The sequence below is a fragment of the Acipenser ruthenus genome, chromosome 1 (assembly GCF_902713425.1).
Source record: "Acipenser ruthenus chromosome 1, fAciRut3.2 maternal haplotype, whole genome shotgun sequence".
NCBI lineage: Eukaryota > Metazoa > Chordata > Actinopteri > Acipenseriformes > Acipenseridae > Acipenser > Acipenser ruthenus.
Genome location: NC_081189.1, coordinates 74,694,880 through 74,711,632, shown reverse-complemented (window position 1 = coordinate 74,711,632; position 16,753 = coordinate 74,694,880). Strand labels below are relative to the sequence as shown.

Below are 16,753 nucleotides of genomic sequence, written 5' to 3'. Positions count from 1 at the left end.
CCTGTGACAAAAATATAATGAATCTTGGTTGTAAATCTCCCTCCCTGCTTGGGAGGGCGCTAAGCAGCGAAAGTAGAGTTCTTTGGACGGGCTGGTCTGACAGTTCTTTCCCCGGGCCAGGAAGTCGGTCAGTCTGGAAGAAGGCGAGACTCTGTTGAATTAACGTATTGACTCAGAAGGGAAACAAGGGGTCATGCGTGATAGCATAAAGGGAACAGAGAATCGCAGTCTTTTCCTTCACTTGGTTCGGGATACAAGGAACTGGAAGGACTGGGAGAAAAACCCTAAAAAACTAAGAAAAAGAGTTTGTGAGTATTTTGTTTGTTTTGTCCCTGTTAGTAATTGTCTGTTGTTTTTGTAAATCACTAGACAGCTAACACGTCTCTAGAGCTTTCCGGAACAACACTACACCAGTCACTGTTATCACCCACCACAAGCACTATTGCACACACCTGGACTGGTGACCGTGTATTGTATTACTGTGAGGCGGATAACGTGTCTTTATTATTTGGACTGCAATCCATTTATTATTGTTTCTTCCGTGCTTTACACATTGTTGTGTATTGCCGGAGGTTTATTGTTTGGTCACCAGACCGGGAGTTATAAATAAAAGACCCCTTTCCAAACGGATTACAGTTTCCTGGTGTTTGATTATTTCTGCACTGCATCACCTCTGCACCAGTTTCCAATCACCAGTCACTTTGCCACAGTCCCCCATGTGTATTTATCCTGGCCCAAAACAGATTTTGATACAAAAACGCCTGGCAAACACGGCACAGATAGCAAGTTGGCATGTTATTCAATAACAGAATTTGAATAAGTAGCTGGGGTATTTTGGGGGTTAAATCGTTTTGGGCCACTTATTTCAAAGTTGATTCTCACAGATGTATTTATCCCGGCCCAAAATGGATTGTGTTACGAAAAGAGCAGGCAAACATGGCACAGATAGCGCATTCCAGCTTCTTATTCGCATACCGCAAATTGAATAAGTAAGTGAGGTATTTCAGGAGTTAAATCGCTCTGGGCCACTGATTGCAATGTTAATTCTCACAGAGGGGGAACACCTCTACACCCCCCATGTGTATTTATCCATGCCCAAAGCAGATTTTGATACAAAAATGTCTGGCAAACATGGCACAGATGGCAAGCTGGCATGGGGTTTGGCGCAGTATTTCAAAGTAGATATCCAGTGGAAGCCCTGTACATGATCCATATGTATTCTTCCCTGTCTAACAGATAACATCCAAAATTCTGGGCCGTTGTGCTTTTCAACCCAGTTTTTGGGATATTCTGCTCAGCTGACAGCCAAGTTTATAAGTCATGCATGCTCAGTTCACCATAAAAAAGTATACAAGAACTGAATCATGAATTCATTTAAGAGTAACTCTTAGTACATGAATCAAAGTTAATGTATTTTTTTACTCTCCCCAGAAAACATTTTTTTTATGAAGAAACAGAAATAAAATGTGAATGTTAAAAAAAAAAATTCTTTATTACAATGATGAAACTACATTACACTGAAATTGATAATCAATTGGATTGAGATCTGGTGACTGCAGTAAGCTGAATTCACTGTCATGTTCGTGGAACCATTCCTGGACAATCCTAGCTTTGTGGCATGGGGCATTATCCTGCTGAAAAAATCCATTAGCAGATGTATACACTGCTGCCATTAAGGGATGCACCTGATTGGCAATGATATTCAGATATCCTGTGGCATTCAAACGTTGCTCCATTTTTATCAAGGGGCACAATGTGTGCCGTGAAAACATACCCCACACCATCACACCACCACCACCAGCCTGCAATGTTGACACACAGCATGATTGATGCATGTACTCATGTGGTTTTCTCCATACCCTAGTCCTCCCATCAGCATGAAACAGCAGGAACCAGGATTCATCAGACCAGCCAATGTTTTTCCAATCCTCCTGTGTCCAGTGTTTTCGTTCTTTAGCCCACTGCAACCACAGTTTCTTGTGTTTTGCTGAAAGAAGTGGAACTCTGTTAGGTTGTCGGCTGCCATACCCCATTCGTGTCAAGGTACGACGGGTTGTGCATTCTTTTCTGGGTCTTTCGGCACCAATGTTGTACTGGACTGTTAGTTGACTAACTGTAGCCTGTCTGTTGCTCTGCACAATTCGTGTCAGCCTCCTTTGGCCTCTTTCATCAATGACCCGTTTTCGACCACTGGCCTGCCGTTGGCTGGATGTCCTTTGGGTGGTGGACCATCCTTGATACACACAGGAAACTGTTGAGCGTGAAAAACCTAGCAGTGTTGCAATTCTTGACACACTCAAACTGGTGCGCCTGGCACCTACTACCATACCCCGTTCAAAGGCACTTAAATCTTTTGTCTTGCCCATTTACCCTCTGAATGGGACACATACAGTACACAGTCCACCTCTCAATTGTGTCAAGGCTTATAATCCTTCTTAACCTGTCTCCCCTTCATCTACACTGATTGAAGTGGACTTAACAGGTTACATCAATAAGGGATCATAGCTTTCACCTGGATTCACCTCGTCAGTCTATTTCATGGAAAGAGCAGGTGTTCCTAATGTTTTGTACACTCAGTGTATTTTCAGTGCAGGTTAATTTTTTCTCTTAGACTGTGGCAGACAGTCACATATTCTGCAGCTAGTGCACATGTTATCCCCACCTCTCCTAAAAATATTTGTAATTGTTCAGTTTTTAAATCTCGCTCTATCTGTGTTTTTTTGTGTGCTGGCCTCCCGTTTTGAAATGCTTTTATCCTTTCTTTTGTGTTATTGGTGTATAGTAGGGTGAACAGTAATGTGTGGTTTGTTTTCCTTTGTTTTAAATGATTTTAGGCAGTTTACTTGTTTTTAATGTATAATAAAATGAGCGTGGTAGTTTTGTTTTAAGTAAACTGTCTGACTTATGTTTCATTTGTTTGTGGTCACACGTGTTTGTTTTCTTAGGAGGCGCGTAGGGCACGGTTTTGTTTCTATTTAGTTTGGTTAGGTTTTGTTTCTACTTTTAGTTTTGCTTTCATTTGATTTTTGGTCCCTGGGCTTTAGTGTATATTGTTTGCTTTGATTCGCGTGTCTAAACACTATCTTGCGTGTTTTCTTATGCTTGCAACTAACAACACCCAACTCAATTATATTACCCCCTACTAGTGTTTAATACATTATATGCGAACAAATCTGAGCGCAACCCTTTGCGGTAAAAACAAAAGCTTTAACAATCTTACGCTACAATATTGTGTTTGTAAAGAAACTTTAAATTGAAAGCTTAGGAAGTCTGTATTCAGCCTCCCTCAGATCACACTGCCCCCTGGTGTTTGTGTGGTTACAGTTATTCACAATTTGGTTTTTGAGCACAATTAAGATTTGTTGGCATTTGTATTTTATGATTTGGTTGTATTGTGTGGTGTTTTTTTTTTTTCTTTAAGCACTCTTCCCTCCAGGTGCAGTGGCATCTGAGAGGGGCTGCCCTAACGTTCCTGTGCTTTACCCTTACTTTCTCTTGCTTCCTATTAGGCTTGACCTACTGTAGCATGTAACAACTGTTAGCAAAGAAGATACATGTTATACAAAGCAAACAATTTATGTATTTTAATAAATATTATTACCTTGCCTGTGTGGGGTAAGGTTTAAACCATATGTATGGTTTCCGTTGCTTTATTCTTTCATTTAATTGGAAGGGACTCAAGTGGGAATCAAAATATAGAAGATCTGGTAAGCTCCTCTTACTCCTAGTATAATTTAGGGTACAGTTGGAACAAAAACCAATAAGGTTTATGTGAAGTTGAAGGGCATACATGGTCTCAAACCCAGAAGGTCTGATAAACCCCTACGCATGACTATATATTAATTGGACGTTGCATAAGCAAATGAGATGTCCTTTTTGAATACCATATTCCTTCTCAAATGTTTTATTATTAGCCTTTTGAAAAACTACTGCTTTGGTGTGTGCGTGCAGGGGTTGCACGGTGCTGTGTGCATGCAGGGGTTGCGTGTGTGTAAGGGATGTGGGTTTGGTGCGAAGGGCGGGTGTAAGGGGTGGAGGGAGCATTTATGTATTTTATAGGTGATATTAGTGTGTTATAATTTAAATGTATTTTGTGTTTAAGAAAACAAATGGTTTGTTATTGTTTGGCACCAAGGATGGGGTTAAAGCCCCATCCCACTAAACCTGTGTAGAATGTGGCTGGAGCCTTTTATTGAATTATTGTTTTAAGGGGGCTGTAATTAATGTAATGTGCACATATATATGTTTGTGTTTTTCTGTGTTGGTGGTGGGTGTTCGAGAGGAGTGTGTGTGTGAGAGACGGGAAAACGAAACAAAGTAAAAAGAAAAGTAAGCAATTGCTACTCGTGCTGGGCAGACCAGCACGGTATTTGTTTGCTTGTCAGTTTTGTGTTCGTAACCTGTTTTTGCTTAAACCTTTTTACTTTGCTCTGTGAGCAGTGTTTTTGTTTAAATATGTATTTATATTTTTGTTTTCAATAAAAACGGCACAGCACTTTCACTTGCAAGTACCTGTTGTTTCTCTGTCAGCTGTCTGGTCTGGGAATTTCAGTACTCTGCCAACCTGTTGCATCCACAAGCAGTGAATGGAAATAACCTCATGCAGTAGTAATGCAACTTTTAGGTATTGTTTTCTAATTGGAAGTGTCAACTTGTAATAGCCCTTCCTGGATTTACTAATGTGACTCTTTTGGTTGGCAATGGTTCCTTTCATCACATTATGCACCCGTCATCAATAACTGGGCCACCATAATAGATGGATCTTTGTACATGACTGAATACATAAACATCCCTAGAGACACCTCTCGCCAGTCTGACATGCTGACAAGACAAATGCTGACCCACAACAATATACAGGTTTAATACATGTATACAAACATAGATTACAAATCAAAGGATGAAGTTGCAGAACATTCTGGTGAGGCTGCACTTAAGAGTACAGTTCTGGACACTACATGCCCAGAGCTATATTGTAACTTTGGAGAGATCTCAACATAGAACCCCCAGTCTAATCCCAGGAATTATAGCAATGAGCTAAGAAGATTTACAGATAGATTTAAGACAGAGCGAAGAAGACACTTCACACATCGTGGTGAGGGTATGGAATGAGTTACCTAGCCATGTTGTTGATGCTGAATCAATGGGATACTTCAGCTACTAGGAACCAGATGAACACTGATGGGCCAAAAGTGACATGAGAATGATGAGAACGTTTTACAGAAATTCACCACTAATTTGTTATTCTCCATTCAATAACTATTTGTATGATGTCATGGCAATAGTTAGACAAGGTGATCATTATTTATTATTTGCATATTGACTAAATAGGAAAACAGGCTTGGGTAAAAAAAAAAAAAAAGGTTCATAAGATGTATTGTGAGGAGATGTATCCAGTTTTCACTACGGCATTTTTTTAAATAACAAAAATATTAAATAAAAGTATATTAAATGTTAAGCTTCTGCTGCTCATTTGTTTAGAGTATGATTAAAATAAAACATGATTTCACCCTATATTCAACATTTGACCAGATTCTTCTCATTTTTCAATGAGAAGCTCTACTTTCTGTGATTTATCATGCTTCAAAATGATTTCACTATATTCAGATTTAAACTTTCTATGCTTATGTAATGTTATATAACAATAAACCATTATAAATTATTGTAGCCACCTGGCATGAATCAAACCACTTTCCCTAACATAAAGTGATATCTCATTCCATTAATGTGTAGGGCGATGTGTGCTTGACCACTAGACCGTACCACAAATGAACACAACTGACTTACACCAACAAATTAACAATGGGGTGTTATCAGTAGATTACTCACATTGAAAATTTCTATTGTCAGTTTTATTTTACCATTGAAATTGAAAAAGATGTAAAAGACCGAAAGTAGCATAACATACCAGATTTGAATGAGCACTTCCCTGCTTTCTAACAGAAGTTTTTTGGCCATTGTTTAGGCATGCGCGAGCAAGCGCAGTTCGCTGCGTACCTGAAAATAGCACAACACTGGTATTTGTTCTGCGTCTTCTATATTACACCTCTTAGCGCAATTAATGCTGTTGCCAATAGAGGTCGATATTGAGCTTCGCTGTTGGACTCGGCCTCACCCCTTTAAAATTTCCTGTAAATTGCACCGCGTACCATTTAACATGTGTTATGCACTTGGAATATGTAATAATAAACTATTACATGAAGTTTAATGTACCAGTACCGGTATGTAGAATGAAATGCATACTTTAAATTATGACTTAGTCTCCCAGACTACGCTGCTATTGCTAATTGTCATACAAATATATCGAGGTGCTGTTCAGTGTGGTCTTTTTTGTTCTCTGTACAAATAATTCAGTAAAACACATGTTTTCTGTAGTGCATTGGTTTCCAATCCACAAGGGGGAAGCACTTTCACTGTACAGAATTAATTTTACGTCATTGGGAATTTCCAGCGAGGAAGTAACATTGCGTCAAATACACTCATTTTGCTATGAAAGAAAAACAAAACAAACGGATTCTCTTTATCATACCGTCCATGCAGGATAAATAAAATAGCTTTTAGTTTACACATAAGGATCCTTGATTCGTTACACAAAATATTTCCTATATACATGTAGAACATTGGAAATGGCGGAGTAATTTTATTGTAGCACTTGATCGACTTCAGATCAGATACACATTCTTCCAAATAATTCTGGACGTTGAGATAAGGTAGGAGTGTCATTTTACCTGCTTACGTGCTTTAGAAAATCGAACATTCTGGTGTTAAATCAATGTTATAGGAATAACCAGTTCATGTGCATTCAGTGTGTAGCTTGCTAAAAGAAAAAAAAAAAGTTGTTGCATATTTACTTCCTCATATTGACTGAATTTTTTAAGGTATATGTTATACTCTAAGGGGCCTAGTTATAATTATAATCTGGACAAAAATAAATGAAATAATTTATATTTTAAACGTTGGAAAACATAAAGCCTACCAGGTAAGGGCTACATGTAAAGAACGGATGAATCAGAAAAGTTAAACTGCAGATGAATAAGAAAGAGAAAAAAAGACATAACATGTTGTAAACTATTGTTTTATTATCCCAAATTTGAGGTATTCCGGCACCTGTGTAAAATTAAAATGAAAGGTTACCTGTGCCTAATTGTGCTGAAACCAGAGCAGAGTTGTGTGCATACACCCTTATCTACAGTTTTAAATGACTGAACATGAGAAACTGACACTGCAGCACCTGAACACCCATGCTGCTGTAAGGTTTACACGTAACTTTGGTGCTCAATGAAATACTTTTGCATCACAATGGATAACACAAATTTAAATGTTTCAAGTGAAGTTGTTTGTTTTTTCTTTTAATAAGAATCACGTTTTCAAAAAAATAAAATAAACCCAACTACAGGATTTTTATTATATATGTGTGTGTGTATATATATAATATATATATGTGTGTGTGTGTGTGTGTGTGTGTGTGTGTGTGTGTGTGTGTGTGTGTGTGTGTGTGTGTATGTGTGTTTTAAAGCTTGTTTCTTCATGAAGGGCTTTTTAAATAAATAAATATGCTTTCACGAATTGATATGTGGAAAACAAATTTCTCCCACAGTGGTTATTCAAACGTGATTAAACCTGCTAAGCACATTCTTAGCACAAGCTTTGTAAGTATCATAAGCTTTGTAAGTATCATATTGAGTGGACACTCATCCATACACCCCCAGATTATGATACATGTAACGACTAAATAAGGTCTTTAGCGAGTTTCCTCACAATCAGACAAGCCCTTTCTGGGTAAACTGTGATGGAAAGAAAGTTTAACAAAAAGACACAACAGTCAGATAGCCTCCATATACCCTCAGAAATGTGAAAACTGAAGAATGACACAGGGAGGAATGCCCATCTCCACTATAGCCCTGCTTGAGGAATAATAAATGTGCAATGTAGGACAAAAAATTTCAGATGTTACCACCATTAGGATTTTTGCTTGCACTAAGGCAGGTGATTTTGCTTCTGTCGGTAGTGCCGTAAAACACTTTTTACCTAATATTATTACCATCTCTCCTTCTGTATTTCTGTAAACTTAAGGCCAATAAAACATACATGTTTATATTTCTTCATGACATTAAACTACTAATGGCAGCATTTGTACTGGTATTTAAAAAAAAAAAACATAAACCAAAAAAAAACCAACCAGCCCCCAGAAGATTTTCTACTGGTCCTAGTCACTCTGAAACCGGATACATCTAATAAAACAAGTTCTCCTGCAAATTTTATGCAAAAACCAACCTGTTATTTTCTGTTTCAGGTACTGCTTGGAGACATTGCTGCATATTTTCATCACCCCTCACAGCTTCCGGGACCGCTTTACCAAACTAGGGTACATTTTTTTCGGATTGTTTTTTGATATTGCTTAGGCTGATGAACCTAGTTTTGAGCCATCGTTTAATGTTTTTTGAGAACATTATCTCATGTTCTTGTTTTTTCACAGTTATATTTCTAATTGGCCACAATTGAACAGTTTTATTAAGATGCAATTGGAACCATTTTTTGTTAAAGGAAACTAAATGTTAAAATATGTGTACTGAAATCCAGTGGATATTACCAGATGGCATCATGAAATCAGGTCATGTTATATAATTATAGGATATCAGTATTTCAGTCAGTTTCCATATGGAATAATTCAGTCCTTAAATAGGGTTCCTTGTGTAGAAAGGATATGCAACATCAACCATGGGAGTCTCTTTAATACAGTATATATGTGTTAAGGTTGAGGCTGTGTGGTCCAGTGGTTAAAGAAACTGGCTTGTAACCTGGCTTGTAACCAGGAGGTCCCCGGTTCAAATCCCACCTCAGCCACTGACTCATTGTGTGACCCTGGGCAAGTCACTTAACCTCCTTGTGCTCCGTCTTTCGGGTGAGACGTAATTGTAAGTGACTCTGCAGCTAATGCATAGTTCACACACCCGAGTCTCTGTAAGTCGCCTTGGATGAAGGCGTCTGCTAAATAAACAAATAATAATAATAATAATAATAAGGTATGTATAGAGCAGTTGTTCTCAGGCAAAAAGATGTGGTGGCCCCCGAGAGTTTAAGTGTGACCGCATTAGTGAAATGGGCTGAATGAAAGCTGCATATCAGTTAGCATTACAGTACATACACCATTACAGTGTTGATTTAGAGAGCCAGGCTCTTTGGGAGTGTGCTGTGCTAAATCATTTGAATGGGGCCCACAAAATAATTTCATAAATCTTCCCATTTTGCACATCCATTAGCTACTTAGGTCTCAGATATGCAGTTTAAGTAAACATGTTTTTGTTTTCATTTTCAAACCAACATGTGGAATTACATTAGTTTAAAGAACATTCCCAGTGTTCTTGCCTTTACTTGGATATTTCACACCAGCACTGTCTTCTGAGCCAAAGCATGTTACTGCTGAAGGGATATCAGTCAATAGGGTCTGGGTATTGGTTATTGACAGGATAGAAGCCAGTGAAGGGGTGGAGACAGTTTTACCCTCTAGGTGAAATTATCCAAGAAGTATAAGACTAAAAGTATGGCTTGCAGTCAGAAGCTTCTTCGACCTAAATTTAAAATATGTTTTTCTTTCAAACACATTTGAGACCTATATAATGAAGAAATGTGCATGATGGAGAAAATGTATGGAACTATTTTGTTAGCTAAAATTACTTTGAGGAAAGACTTCAAGTCTACAGTAGAAGCACTGAAGTCTAAGAAACCTTAGGGGCATATTCAATGAAAAAATATACAGTGCCCACATTATTAGCCTCTTCTATGGAATCATTCAGTCAGTTGTTCCATCAGCACAGTGTATTAAAAATATTATTAAATGCTACCATGAGTTTGTTGATGCACTACCGAACTACAGTCAGTTTCTGCAGATTTACCATAAAATGTATATGTATTCTCATACTCAAGTAAAATAGTCAGTTGCCTCAGAAGATAATAATCCTAAAAATATGATATCTGTCCTCGAAAAATTAAGATTGGTGGTTTAGTAAGAAGTTAAAATGGGTGGGTGTTTAGCAGTCTGGTATAGGCAACTACAATCGTGTTTTGTTGTTGATTGATATGGAGGAATTTTGACGATTTCATTGCAATCATTTACTTTGCGTGTGAGACCTTGCAAATGGAAGAGCACAGATAACATTTTATAGAAATATGTTATTAGCTCGGTAGTGACTGATTATTGAAATTGAAAAGGTGGTCGCTCAAGTCTTGCATTTTATCTGTGGTTCTCCTTGCAGACAGAGGCCAATTCAAATGCACACAACCGTAGCTATAGAAACTAAATGACATAGGGGCTGATAAAAACAGCCTATATACAACTGGGGTAAACCACTGCTGTGTTTTACAGCAACAGGGAATCTACCTGGATTGCATTAACCACTTACTTTTTTTTTTTAGTTATCCCTGGATGATTCCACAGTAAATTAGTCATACTAGTCAATGTACTGTATTTGAATTTAAGAGCATGTCTGGTACCCTACTGATGTAAAGAAAACTCCCTATTTGCAGTTCTTACTGTCATGTAACCTATTACACTAACACTAATCATTTCACCAAGAAAGTGAAATTCCCTCTGTGCCTTTGACTCATTCCTTCCTGTTAGTTACTAACTAGCTGCTTAATGACTGACATGGTTTGTTGCTGATGAAGCTGCTGAGATGAAATTACCTAGGAAGTGCAGGCGTAATAGACAAGGCATACAAACTATGAGCTTCTTAACCCAGTAAGGTGCCAGAAATGCATGTTTCTATAACATGTTTTTTTTTGTTCAATAATGCACACATGAAACCTTGCGAATTGGAAGAGCACGGATAACATTTTATAGAAGTATGTAATTAGCTAGCAACTGTAACTATTTAATAGACAGTATGCTTTTTTTCAGATAGCATGGCTGATGAAGATTCTTATCTGGGGGGACAAGGTCACCATGTAAGTATCTATGAATGTGAAACCATTAAATGTTGGGTGTTTTATGCCGAGGTGAGGAGAGAAGGTTGTAAATACTCCTTAAATCACTTTTTAAAATATCTGATGATCAGAATGGATATAAAAAGGCCCCATTCACAAAACCTTTATTCATAAAACAAACTTTGAAAAAAACATAATTTTAAAAAAACTCCTGACTAGAAATATTGTGAATAGGGTCAATAATCCCAAACGATTCAGACAACCCCTCTTTTGCAAAAAGAAACAGGTGAAGCCTGAAGTCATGCCTGTGTATTATTTGTTAAATGACTTTAAGGAGATGTACTTTCAGTGCAGTAATATCTTTTTCCCTTCCCAGATGTTTGAAATAGACCCGTTTTCATCTTTAATGGGAATGGAGCCTTTTACTTTTCCTAACATGGCGACCACCAATTCACTGCGAATAGGTAAAAACTGTTTTCCTATTAGAAATATACAATATTTTAGTTTTTATCAGCAAACCTTGTTTTGCTGTAATTCCAAAGCCTGATGGCCCAAATGTATTCTTACTCTCTAGGTTATAACTATATGCCTATAATTTAGATCTATGTAATTAAAGAAACTAGAAAATGATATTGCCGGAAACCATAATAGTAGTACAGTATTTCATGTTAGATTTTGAAATGTCAGGTTTTTCCATTTTTGTCAGTTTTTCATTACGTATATGGAAAACTGCAAAGTGCCATGTAACTTTAATGAGCAGGTTTCATTCACCTTCATGAAGCAAAATAGTTACTTCTTTTGGGTAATGTAAAACTATTGGCCATAGCTGTAGCTTAAATCTATCTACAGATCTAAATCCAGGATTATATTTCAATTATGGTAGTGTAATCCATATATATTAGGGCTGTCATGTGTTCAAAATTTTTGATTGGTTAATTTCTGGGCATTAGTTGATTAACCGGTAGACCGGTAGATTAATCTGTGCACATTTTTAATAAAGGTAACAATCTTATTGCGGCTGTCAATAGAATCTTTCAAAAAAAAAAAAAAAAGCCCAATGGGAATTTGGTCTTTGTAAAAAAACATTTGTATATATATATTTTTTTATTTTAGTAAATGTAACAAATGTTACCTTTCCATCCTATTACCCTAATAAAACAGATTTAGTGACCTGATAACTGTCACACAAGCCCCAAGGGCCAGAGCAGTACAGTTAAACGCATACTGTTTAACCACTCTGGGGTAACCCCTAAATAACAAAATTATAGCAATGCGCAAACACAGAAACAAAAAACACTCTGAGGTTTATAACTAAATCGGCAGTTTATTATATTGGTCAGGATAAATGTGCCATGCTGGATTTTACCACAACGTTCACCACAGCTCGTTACAATGCACACGAGTAACTTTACAGACACGTTTGGCAATCATTTAAATCAACGTAGATAAACATTCAAGTTCCATATATGTATATACATCCATAGCACATTATCAGCAATCCTTGTGCAAAACAAGACAACAACAATGATTTTTACACAACTTTAACCCCTTTTTATATAAGCTTAAAACCACAGTATCCTTCCACTCCCGGGGAGAGAGAGCGCACTTCAAATCACAGAAAATGAATTGCAAAACATTTTTCAAAAGGACATTGAGAAAAAAAACTCTCGTCAAAACAGCTGTCGTTGACTTTTTTAGTGTTTCTAAATTTAGCACATGTGCACTTTGAGTGTTTACTAGCTATGGATGATATATCATCTTTATCACAATTGTTGGTTGTTTGGTATTTTTCTTAAAGCAGCAAGCATAGTGGCAACATATTTTAAATGATTTGAAGAACTGTACATATGAGGCCCAGCCAAATATTTTGGTAGACCACGTATGAGCATATTATCATACAGTAGCATTTACTGCAGTCTTTAACTCCTATTTTTTAAGAAGAGAATTCCCAAACATATAATTTTCATCTTTAAAAACTAGAAGTTAAATAAAGACTGGAGTAAATGCTAAGAAAATATGTCCAATATTTCATAAACAATGTGTAAAAAACATTTAAGTGTCTGTTATTACAAAGCTGCATTAAATATGGTACCTGTCATGGGTTTAAAATATAACACCCTTGTGTACTGTACAGTTTTATGAATATGTTCTGTATTTTGGTCTTTTTTTCTGCAAACTCTTTACAGTTTCCTGTATCGTGTAAGGCTTATCCTCTGACAGCCATGCTTCCTGTCAAATTATGGTATTAAACGAAGGTGCCTCGGCAAATAAAACTAAAGTGTGGTGCTATGTTACTTCCAAATTGTGCTTCCTTTTTTTTGCTTTAAATAAAATTTAAAAAAATACTTCTTTCTGCTGTCAATCCTCTATTTAAAACCTTTGATTCTACCTTCTTCATCTTGACTTGCATTCAGACCAATGTCTGAGGTTTTACAACTGCTGAACAGTTTTTGTTGTATTGACTGATGATGGTTCTTAGTTACTACTGGTAATGCTCTAACCTATACAACCGGTGTGCCCAATTGATACAAATCAGTATTAATATTCTGCAACAGAATCTGCAAGGAAACAGTGCATTGCTTTTTCATGCCTAGCAGTTGCTAATCGATGCAAGGCTTGGTTTTATTGAAAGTGCAACTAAACTGTTGTCTTCAGGTATTTCAGGGACTTTCAGATGCACTCAATTATTTAAGCTGCATTAAAATTTTTCATGAGGACATAATTTTCTGGGGAAATGTTATGGTAAAACAAGTTGTCATCCCTGATTATACCATTCTCTTATACATTTGACTGTGAATGTTTCTGAAACGCCGACACCATTAAAGGTGAGGTTGTGCTAATATTATATTGCATTTAATCTTTTATTATTCACTTTATATATATATATATATATATATATATATATATATATATATATATATATATATACAGTACTGTGCAAAAGTTTTAGGCAGGTGTGAAAAAATGCTGTAAAGTAAGAATGCTTTCAAAAATAGACATGTTAATAGATTATATTTATCAATTAACTAAATGCAAAGTGAGTGAACAGAAGAAAAATCTAAATCAAATCCATATTTGGTGTGACCACCCTTTGCCTTCAAAACAGCATCAATTCTCCTAGGTACACTTGCACAAAGTCAGGGATTTTGTAGGCATATAGTCAGGTGTATGATTAAACAATTATACCAAACAGGTGCTGATGATCATCAATTCAGTATGTAGGTTGAAACACAATCATTAACTGAAACAGAAACAGCTGTGTAGGACGAATAAAACTGGGTGAGGAACAGCCAAGCAGACAGGGATTTCCAGATGTGCTGTCCAAGCTCTTTTGAAGAAGCACAAAGAAACGGGCAACGTTGAGGACTGTAGACGCAGTGGTCGGCCAAGGAAACTTACTGCAGCAGATGAAAGACACATCATGCTTACTTCCCTTCGCAATCAAAAGATGTCCAGCAGTGCCATCAGCTCAGAATTGGCAGAAAACAGTGGGACCCTAGTACACCCATCTACTGTCCGGAGAAGTCTGGTCAGAAGTGGCCTTCATGGAAGACTTGCGGCCAAAAAGCCATACCTCCGACGTGGAAACAAGGCCAAGCGACTCAACTATGCACGAAAACACAGGAACTGGGGTGCAGAAAAATGGCAGCAGGTGCTCTGGACTGATGAGTCAAAATTTGAATTTGGCTGAAGCAGAAGGCAGTTTGTTCGCCGAAGGGCTGGAGAGTGGTACGCGAATGAGTGTCTGCAGGCAACAGTGAAGCATGGTGGAGGTTCCTTGCAAGTTTGGGGCTGCATTTCTGCAAATGGAGTTGGGGATTTGGTCAGAATTAATGGTCTCCTCAATGCTGAGAAGTACAGGCAGATACTTATCCATCATGCAATACCATCAGGGAGGCATCTGATTGGCCCCAAATTTATTCTGCAGCATGACAACGACCCCAAACATACAGCGAAAGTCATTAAGACCTATCTTCAGCGTAAAGAAGAACAAGGAGTCCTGGAAGTGATGGTATGCACCCCACAGAGCCCTGATCTCAACATCATCGAGTCTGTCTGGGATTACATGAAGAGAGAGAAGCAACTGAGGCTGCCTAAATCCACAGAAGAACTGTGGTTAGTTCTCCAAGATGTTTTGGCAGCTGGCTCTTTGAGCTAAAATATATATATATATATATATATATATATATATATATATATATATATATATATATATATATACAGTGCCTTGCGAAAGTATTCGGCCCCCTTGAACTTTGCGACCTTTTGAAACATTTCAGGCTTCAAACATAAAGATATGAAACTGTAATTTTTTGTGAAGAATCAACAACAAGTGGGACACAATCATGAAGTGGAACAAAATTTATTGGATATTTCAAACTTTTTTAACAAATAAAAAACTGAAAAATTGGGCGTGCAAAATTATTCAGCCCCTTTACTTTCAGTGCAGCAAACTCTCTCCAGAAGTTCAGTGAGGATCTCTGAATGATCCAATGTTGACCTAAATGACTAATGATGATAAATAGAATCCACCTGTGTGTAATCAAGTCTCCGTATAAATGCACCTGCACTGTGATAGTCTCAGAGGTCCGTTTAAAGCGCAGAGAGCATCATGAAGAACAAGGAACACACCAGGCAGGTCCGAGATACTGTTGTGAAGAAGTTTAAAGCCGGATTTGGATACAAAAAGATTTCCCAAGCTTTAAACATCCCAAGGAGCACTGTGCAAGCGATAATATTGAAATGGAAGGAGTATCAGACCACTGCAAATCTACCAAGACCTGGCCGTCCCTCTAAACTTTCAGCTCATACAAGGAGAAGACTGATCAGAGATGCAGCCAAGAGGCCCATGATCACTCTGGATGAACTGCAGAGATCTACAGCTGAGGTGGGAGACTCTGTCCATAGGACAACAATCAGTCGTATACTGCACAAATCTGGCCTTTATGGAAGAGTGGCAAGAAGAAAGCCATTTCTTAAAGATATCCATAAAAAGTGTCGTTTACAGTTTGCCACAAGCCACCTGGGAGACACACCAAACATGTGGAAGAAGGTGCTCTGGTCAGATGAAACCAAAATCGAACTTTTTGGCAACAATGCAAAACGTTATGTTTGGCGTAAAAGCAACACAGCTCATCACCCTGAACACACCATCCCCACTGTCAAACATGGTGGTGGCAGCATCATGGTTTGGGCCTGCTTTTCTTCAGCAGGGACAGGGAAGATGGTTAAAATTGATGGGAAGATGGATGGAGCCAAATACAGGACCATTCTGGAAGAAAACCTGATGGAGTCTGCAAAAGACCTGAGACTGGGACGGAGATTTGTCTTCCAACAAGACAATGATCCAAAACATAAAGCAAAATCTACAATGAAATGGTTCACAAATAAACATATCCAGGTGTTAGAATGGCCAAGTCAAAGTCCAGACCTGAATCCAATCGAGAATCTGTGGAAAGAACTGAAAACTGCTGTTCACAAATGCTCTCCATCCAACCTCACTGAGCTCGAGCTGTTTTGCAAGGAGGAATGGGCAAAAATGTCAGTCTCTCGATGTGCAAAACTGATAGAGACATACCCCAAGCGACTTACAGCTGTAATCGCAGCAAAAGGTGGCGCTACAAAGTATTAACTTAAGGGGGCTGAATAATTTTGCACGCCCAATTTTTCAGTTTTTTATTTGTTAAAAAAGTTTGAAATATACAATAAATTTCGTTCCACTTCATGATTGTGTCCCACTTGTTGTTGATTCTTCACAAAAAATTACAGTTTCATATCTTTATGTTTGAAGCCTGAAATGTGGCAAAAGGTCGCAAAGTTCAAGGGGGCCGAA

General features: G+C 37.7%; 1 protein-coding gene across 3 annotated transcripts in view; it reads left to right on the top strand.

The window, feature by feature from the left end:
- The first annotated feature begins 6,340 nt into the window (after nucleotides 1–6,340).
- LOC117421210 (nuclear factor NF-kappa-B p105 subunit-like) overlaps nucleotides 6,341–16,753 on the top strand; it is a 45,296-nt gene continuing 34,883 nt past the window's right edge. Inside the window, exons 1-4 of one of the 3 annotated variants that reach the window (XM_034035314.3) lie at nucleotides 6,341–6,707; nucleotides 8,291–8,362; nucleotides 10,895–10,941; nucleotides 11,297–11,384. In XM_034035314.3, the coding sequence (XP_033891205.3) occupies nucleotides 10,900–10,941; nucleotides 11,297–11,384 (130 nt within the window). In that variant the 5' untranslated portion in view covers nucleotides 6,341–6,707; nucleotides 8,291–8,362; nucleotides 10,895–10,899. The remainder of the gene's footprint in view (nucleotides 6,708–8,290; nucleotides 8,363–10,894; nucleotides 10,942–11,296; nucleotides 11,385–16,753) is intronic. The other 2 variants (XM_034035313.3, XM_034035315.3) reach the window with 2 other exon arrangements.